This window comes from Lytechinus variegatus, chromosome 4, assembly GCF_018143015.1.
Source record: "Lytechinus variegatus isolate NC3 chromosome 4, Lvar_3.0, whole genome shotgun sequence".
Lineage (NCBI taxonomy): Eukaryota > Metazoa > Echinodermata > Echinoidea > Temnopleuroida > Toxopneustidae > Lytechinus > Lytechinus variegatus.
The window spans coordinates 59,935,832-59,944,376 of record NC_054743.1 but is presented as its reverse complement, the minus strand read 5'-3'; the positions used below and the strand labels follow the sequence as shown (position 1 = coordinate 59,944,376).

Below are 8,545 nucleotides of genomic sequence, written 5' to 3'. Positions count from 1 at the left end.
GATCATCTACCCCTAAATACTCATACAAACCAACTTCCCCCCATACTAACCTCAATCTTTGGATAGATCATGCCCTAAACGCCAAACTTAATAATAATGAGAAATTGATGAATATGTGGCATTAAAGTCTCACACATATCACTTGAAAAATCCTGTGCAAGTGCTAAAAATATTGAAAGACTAAATTAATAATAAGCACACAAATCCTATCACTTCAAAGTACAAAATTGCATTTAACAGATTATTGCACACGTTATACTTCAGTTGCTTTTTTAGCATTGTGGTAAAAAATTAAACAGAAAGCACACCCTCAAATAAAATTTGATATGGATAAAAAAAAGAAAAATCAAACAAACTGCAAATTATGACTTAATCAAATGTCTCATATGCATAGTTGTACATACATGTACAACTGGCACAAGAAAATCTTTCAATTTATTGGAATTTACTGAATGTGTTTGCTGTATCTTTAAATATGTTTTGACATTGAAATCGTACTAACTTCTGTGTTCTTCCGAAATCATTCTTTTTTCTGTTTTCAATAGATCACAGGTAGTGGGGAATTATTACCCCAAATGAATTATTAACATGTTTACACATAAAATGCCATTAAAATCTTATCACAAGAAAGTAGAATGTTTTACACTACCACAATTTGTAACTTTGCAATATGATACCATGGTAGAAGTTTCAATGTTTACCAAGCTTCTCTAAAATTGTGCACCACTGTTTACTGTAAACAAATATAAATATATAGCAATTATCTAATAGTGTTATTAATGTATAAATACTGTATAACCTGCAGTTCACCTTTCACTTCAAAAGACAAGATATGTGATGATGCATGGGTTCTAGTACAACTCCAGTTTCCGCCTCAGCTAGGTGCTCATGGCGCTTGCTCAAAAAATAAGAAATATCTCACAAATTTCAATGTCTCCAAACAGTGCTTTGAATCATCAGTTCAAATACTGTCCTAGTAATGTATGCTGTGATATATTAGAATACGATACACATTTTTAAAAGTACCCTTTGATACATGTATAAATGTATCTATAAATATTTTCTTTGTGCATAGTAAGTATAAATATATTCTTTGTGCATAAAATATATAGTAATATATACTTTGTGCTGTGCATAGTAAATAACCTAAGTCTCCACTTCATGAAAATACTGTTGTTTCGCATTACTTTGTTTTAAGCTTCACAATCAATAATAATTCTTATACATTACACCCTTTTATGTACCTGTATTCATTTCCTTCAGTAATTCAACAATCAGTTGTAAGCTTATCTATACACCAATAAAATTTGAGAAATTCATGAAGAATTGGCTCATTCAAAATTGACCAAGTTTTAAGCATTTGACCAAAGCTTGATAATCATTATATTGCCCCTTTTCCCTAAATTTCTGTGCTCGGCAATAGGAATAAATGTACAGATAATTCCTCATATGAAAAACAACACAGGTTCGTATAAGTCTTTTGAATAATAACCAGCATTCAGTACATCTCCATAGTGAAGCTATATCACCGCACTTACAAACATTATAAATCAATAAGAAAAGTGTGCGTTTAAAGGTGTGGGTCTTGGTTGTTTGACCTCATTACACTTATGGACACATCCTGTACATCATCGTTATCTTAAATGTGATCCTGCAATATTCCTTCCCTCACTGAGGAGTCTGGAGATATTTCTGGGGAAGCAGGAGTTGGGATCTTGGTAACAGGTGGGCAAGAGCGGAGTAAATAAACGCCGGGAATGAGAGGGGCCATGGAGCGGCAAATCAGCAGAGATTATCCCTGCTGTAACTAGCTGCATGAGCTTAAGGGAATTGAATCCAATCTCAACACCACGTGGGTATTTCATAAAGCTGTTCATAAGTCAGAGCAACTATACAAGTGCCTTTACGAACGACAGGAGATCCTTTCTTCTGGTAAATGATATCCACCACATTTTCATTGATTATAATTTAGCGCCTCAGAATGGATCACCAGTCGTTTGTGAAGACGCTCGTAATTTAGGAACAGCTTTATGAAAGACCTACAGTACCAGGTTTGAGTGCAACACAGTGTCAATGAATTACTTGCTGAAGGAAATAGATACCTGCCTATCACGTCAAATAGTTTTTACATACGTACACTGCAAGTATAACCTTTCCAACCCCTGAAACACCTACAAGAGCAGGTATTCTCTCCATGATCTTGATCTACACCCGCTTTCATCGGGTCCCTTGGTCTACCAGCACTCCTACATGTTAGTATGTCCCCGACACATCTTCCGTTTCCACTGCATATCCTCTTGCTGCAAGACTCCGCCCCCTTCCGTGACATCATCACCGTAGGACCCAAGGCATTGATGATGTAGCTCCGCAGCTGTGAACACTCCTCTACAGTCGAGACATCCAGAGTTTCACCCCAGAATATGATGCCATTAGTGCCGAACTCGGCGGACTGCAGGATGGTGTTGTTCAAATCTTCCTGAAAGTAAATTGTGGGTGATATTATGATTTGTCAATTCAACTCATGAATTCATATACCAGCTAATTTGGGGGTTAATATTACCATGATTACATGTAAATCCCAAAACATATTACTTTATTGTACATACCAGTACTACAGGTATTGATATTTCTATTCTTTTTCTCATTCTTCTTTTCCTTGTTCACAACTCAACTTACAATTACCATTTAAATTATATTCTCTATTATTATTATAACTGTCATTCATCATCATCATTATTGTGTCAATTACATTATTATATTATTTTTTAATACCTGAATCCTACTGCTTGAATAAAGTGATATATATGCATTTAAAATCATTGAAATGAGTTCATTAAAATATCACTAGTCTGCTTGCAAGTGACATAAATGACTCTTTAAATGTTAACACTATAATTGTGAAATATAAATTTCATTTTTTTTTTAAATAAATCAACTGTTCTTACCAGACTATAGAAGAGACCTGTGTCAGAGTAGTTGAATCTTGTGTAGCTCATGATAACTCCTTGAGGATCGTCGGACCTCTGCCTGACCCTCAAAGCCTCCTGCAACTTACTTCTAACATACAACTTCTGATAGAAATGGAAAGGTCTGAGATAAATTGATGGATAAAGTGCTGTTCTCTCGTTGAAAAGCCACATGATGTTGTTGTTATACGTCATTGATTCAGCTGTGCAACTCATATTGGCTGTATCTCCATCGAGTAGACAGAGCGGGTATATATAGAAACCCCAGGTGGTGTTTGGTCGCAGTGTCTTTGCCAACTCCAGAGTGCTTTCCATGAAAAGCTTGGCACCTTCTTCCCACTCTAGCATAGCAACGGACTCAACCATGGCAGTGTCCCATTCAGGATGCAGCTCTTTCACATGCGCGATCGACTTTTCCTGATAGATGCGCATCATGTCAAAGTTCTCTTTCCATTGGGGACGCCAAGCTTCCCAGTCAATGACGGCAACACCATTAAACTTTGGATCTCGAATGGTCCTCATAATGTCCTTTGTAGCCTTCTCGAGATGTTGGGTTATGTTTGCTAGCTGGGAAGATACATGCAGAAAAATGTTTAAAAAGACATACATATCATATGGATTTAGGATGTTCACAATTAAAAGACATACATTGTATCAGTATTAAAAAGAAAACATTTAGATTAGGCCAACAACATTTCACCTGTCTTCTTTTATTTGTGGTTATCACTTATCCGGTATTTGACACTTAAAGATAAATGCCAGTTGTAAAGACGATCAACATGAGTTCGAGTTTGAACATACATGTAATATCAAATAACATTACCACACAAGTGTATATATAGGCCTACATAAAAAAAATATATGCCAAATGGCTAGAAGAAAAGAAATTGCTCAAAAATAAGCAGAATATACAAAGAATTTCATGAAATGTTGGGTATTTTTCCAAGCAATTTTAATACACTATCCCACCTGCTTTTTGTGTTAATAGTGATCATAATTGATGTCCATAAAGATAAATTTATGGATACCAGTTCGACGTGTATATCTGTGATTAATAGGATGAAAATTAACCTCGAATTTTGTCAGCTTTCTCATGAAAATTATGGAATAATTATTCAATGCTGCAACTGCAATCTTTTACCTTATTGTTAAATTTATTTTCCACAATCTGATAAAATTACAGGTAAAATAGCATAAAAACACATTAAAAAAATTCAAAAATACATTCAAACACAAATACAAAATGGGTACATACAGTAAAGAACAGAAAGTGGTGGGATTAACAATAGGCCTCAAGACATTTCAAAGGTCAACCCCTTTAACAGAAAAGATATACCAAATGAAAACCCAAGGGTTGGAGTACGGATAAGGCAAAGGGGAAAATTGATAGTTCAGAAGAAAATTTCTGAATGTTCCTTTCAGAGTCAATACACTTTGGCAAGATTTCAGACTACTCGGAAGGCTATTCCACATACTCGGTCGTGAATATTTAACGGCTGATCAGGAAAAATTGTAATTTGGTACATACATGAACAAGTTATTCTGTCGTATATCATATTCTTAAAACAATTATCTAAATTATTTGGCAAGGAGTTATGGAAATACATGTACATGATGTAGAAAATTTGTAAATATGATAAAAATAATAATGAAACGTTTTTGTATAGCGCAAAATACATGAGCAAAGTTGCATGTCTCTAAGCGCTTTTTACAAAAGGAGTGGAGATGAAGAGGAGAGCACCGGGTTCTTACATTAATTGTTTACAAAATGGTGAATAAATGTGTTTTTAAGATATTTCTAAACTTTTCGTATGGTGCATATTTCTAAGATATTCTGGCAGATTATTCCATAAAATAGCAGCTGTATGTGAAAATGATCTTTCCCCATATATGACTTTGTCACAGTATGTGGGACCTGGGGAGCGTTTCATGAATGGACTTGTCGGATGTTTTATCCGACAAGTCCTGTTTTATCCGACAGTTAGTAACAGTGCTTCTCAACCAATCAGAATCCAGGAAAGTTGTCAGATCTGACAACTTGTCGGACGAAAATATTGATGAAACACCCCCCTGAACTAATGACTTTTTACTTGAACGTATAGCATTCTGTCATGATGGATTCATACTCAATAATTTCTTTTCTTTAAACAAAGGATTTGAGTGAGTGTACATGTAGGGCTTAGAGTTGTAATGATCCGTATTGCACGCTTTTGAAGAACAAAAATTCAATTTAAAAGACACTTTGCACAATTTCCCCATACAAAGTTGCAATAAATAAGTTGAGGAAAGATCATAGAAAAATAGTAAAATACAGTTTTAAAAGAATATGATTTTATTTCCTTCCACATCTACCCCCTTCTCTTGTCTCTTCTCTTGTCTTGTACCCCCCCCCCTTTATTTTTTTTGTAAGCTTCCTGCTCCAACTCTGTGTTCTCTTCTTTTATTTATAGCTAATTTTTCCTATTCAGGCTACCTTGCCTGCAGACCTCTAGGCCTTTTTAGGTGTGCCTCGCAAGCCTTTATTTTCTGAACACGTCCTTTTATTTTTTCGTTTTCACCGTAATAATTAGTTAACATGTATTGTATTTTACCACAATGCCTTATGGAACATTTATATATCTTGCGATGAGCTACTTTGCAATGTTACATTTTTATCTTTGAACTGTTGTATGTTGTTTTTAAAAAGAGCCTTCTTAATCGGCTTGTGAAATAAAGATGAATTGAATTGAATATCCGTAGCATATATTATAAAATATTCCAAAAATAGTAAAGCTATTAGTGTTTGCATGAGCTTACTCCATTTTGTCAACTTTAACTGTAGTGGTACTCTAATCTTATTCTCTCCATTTCAATGTTTTCTCTGATTCTTTCCTTTTCAAGGTTTTTGTTGATTATTTCCTTTAAGGTTTTTTTTAATTCTTTCCTTTTCAAGGTTGATTTTCTCCTTTTCCAATTGAATGTTTGCCAGTTGGATCTGAGGCATGAATGGAATCCACCGACTTTTTTTTATTTCTGCCTGATTCTCTTTGAGAGTAGTGCTCTTTAAAACGTTATCAAAAATAGATTCTGAAAAAAGGATGATTTATTTCTCGCTCATCTCGCTCGCACGGAACTTATGTTAAGCAGCTTTTTGCCATGTGTGCCATCTCTTTTTTTTCAATCACCCTACTGTGCATATAGAGCTTCGCTCCATTGCTCACTCACACACAATCATGAAAAATCCTGTTCAGTGACGTACTGTCACGTACAAGTCCACCCCCCCCCCCCTGAAAAAAAAGAGAAGGGTGAAATATATCATTTTCTCAATTTTAAGTAAAAATCTGTCACAAAATTGGATTTTCGTGGAAAGTTTTTGCTCGCTCGCAACTTTTTTTTCAATACATTTTCCCGATATGTCAAACCTATACCTGCCAACCTAATTTTTTTGCTTTATTACACTACTGCCTGTTCATCATGTTCATGTCTAGACAGGAATCAAATCATATTTGGGGATCGACTGGACCAAAAGCTTCAGTCTCTGTATTTTGGTTGTTCCGCTGAACTACGTTGGCTCTACTATGGGGATGATAGTAAACTGTCAGAAATTGTTGAATAAATCCCCAGAAACGACGGTTATTCCTGTCTAGGGATCGACTTATTTTGCAATTTCTAACATTTTATCATGTATTGGTGAGCTGAGTAGAGCCAACACAGTTCAGTGGAACACATACAGAGACTATGAAGCTTTTGGTCGAGTTCACGCCATGATATGAGCAGTAATTTTTGGCTCTTGGGCAATTCCCCTGGCCATAGCGAGCCGATAGTGGCACGTGGAAAGGGGGTATTAACCATTATACTTCAATGTAGAAGTACTAATATACAATTAATATAACTAGCTTATACATATGAAAAAAAACATTGGGGAAATTCCGAGAGCTTTAGTCTAATTAATTAATTTCCATAATTCCATAACTTTAAAAGTAAAAAAAGTACAAACAACCCCAGGAGACGGGAGTACAACAATCAACACTGTCACTGACCTGTGGTAATCCTCCATTCACTGGAATTAGTTGTGTTTTATTGCCAGGCCCAGGTTCATATACATAACGTGGAAACAGTCCCATCTGATTTTTATGGAACAAATTGATCACATTTCCACCAGTACATCTGTGATTACTGTTAAATTCAATCCCGTAATCCGACAATGGCAATTCTATACCGAAACGTTCTCCGCAATTGTTGGCCAGATTCCAAATCGCCCGGAAAATGTTGTCGCTATTTATGACTTTACCACCGGGATGTTTCGGCGCATGACCAGTATTGATCGCCGCTCGGGGTTGATGAATGGTGGTTACGTTTTTTCCTGCATCCTGCGACGTTGAGTGAAGGTTTTTCAACCAATCGCGATCGAATTTGGAATAAGCAGTCTGTAAAGACCAACAACACAATAAAGTCAGGATAAAAATATAATAATCTTGGAAATGTATCAAATTCATGATGAAACTAGCCAGAGATGATCAATACTACCGATACGTCAAGTTCGTCAACAAACTCCATGCGCCCTGGTGACCACGCCCTATTTATACCTCAGGTGATGATTGGTGAAGCGAAGCGAAACAACGTACACGCCCATAATCGTAACCAGCGAGCTGAATGCAGTGGAGCGTACGTACTGTACACGGGCGTATCAGGGGTCGGGGATGGGGGGGGGGGGACAAGAGCCAAAAGTTTCCCGGTCGCATCAGGATTTTTTTATGATTTCGCCAGACCACTGTAGGGCGAAGCTCATCAGTGAGTACAAACAAGGAGGGCAGGAGCACATGCCTGGCGAGTGCGGCAAAATCAAATAGACCAGTTCGTAGTTACTTCATGGGCAATTTTGGTCAAATGACCTTTCATTTCTTTCATCATGATAGGCAGATTTCAAAGCAAGATATTACGTAAGCTTGCCTTACATAGCAGGATGAAGAAATTGAATAGACCAGGTGACTAGAATAGCGCACCAATGAACACTTAATGAAGGTATTTATTGCATTCCTACTTTGAATGCATATCTTAGCATGTTGCACAATGTACTTGACAAACTGTGAAATACCAGTCGTTCGTGGAAACATTGTTGATTTTTGTGGATGTAAATGAAAACGACAATTCAAAAGAACATATGAATAATCAAGACATCAAAGTTGGTGCTTATCTCATTAGATTTTAAAGCACCATGTCACTTTAGTACAAATGACCTTCTGATCATGCGTAGAATCTTTTGATCATGCGCAGAAAGGAACTACGAACTGGCTTATAGCGGTCGCATAACACAGTTGCGGACCATGCAACGAAGTAATTTAAGGCAGTACAATATAGCAAATGTGGATGGGCGGAAATCTGTCCCCAATACCCTAGTCAATCAATTCAAACATATAATTTTTCTAAGATATATATAGGGAGAGATTGAAAAACTTATTAAAGAAAGAAACAAGCAAAAAGTAACACAAATATGCATGTTATGTGCGATTTCAATATCTCGTTTACTAACCCTTTTATTGCGATGAGGCCAATACTTTTGTATATTAATTGAGACACATTTTTCTTCTCACTATATATAC

At 36.2% G+C, this 8,545-nt stretch overlaps 1 protein-coding gene across 1 annotated transcript; it reads right to left on the bottom strand.

Moving 5' to 3' along the window:
- Window positions 1-380: 380 nt before the first annotated feature.
- On the bottom strand, window positions 381-7,550 carry LOC121414421 (hyaluronidase-like). The gene is made up of 3 exons (XM_041607593.1): window positions 6,986-7,550; window positions 2,946-3,533; window positions 381-2,476 (listed from the first exon to the last, which is right to left on the bottom strand). The coding sequence occupies exons 1-3, from the start codon at window positions 7,439-7,441 to the stop codon at window positions 2,126-2,128; spliced, it is 1,395 nt and encodes a 464-aa protein (XP_041463527.1). The 5' UTR covers window positions 7,442-7,550; the 3' UTR covers window positions 381-2,125.
- Window positions 7,551-8,545: the final 995 nt, after the last annotated feature.

Coding starts and splice junctions, on each gene's coding strand:
- LOC121414421 (XM_041607593.1), bottom strand. CDS start 7,441: ATGAATTTGATACATTTCCAAGATTATTATATTTTTATCCTGACTTTA. Junction 3,534..6,985: donor TGAATGGAGGATTACCACAG/GTCAGTGACAGT, acceptor GTATCTTCCCAG/CTAGCAAACATAACCCAACA. Junction 2,477..2,945: donor CAGGTCTCTTCTATAGTCTG/GTAAGAACAGTT, acceptor ATTTACTTTCAG/GAAGATTTGAACAACACCAT.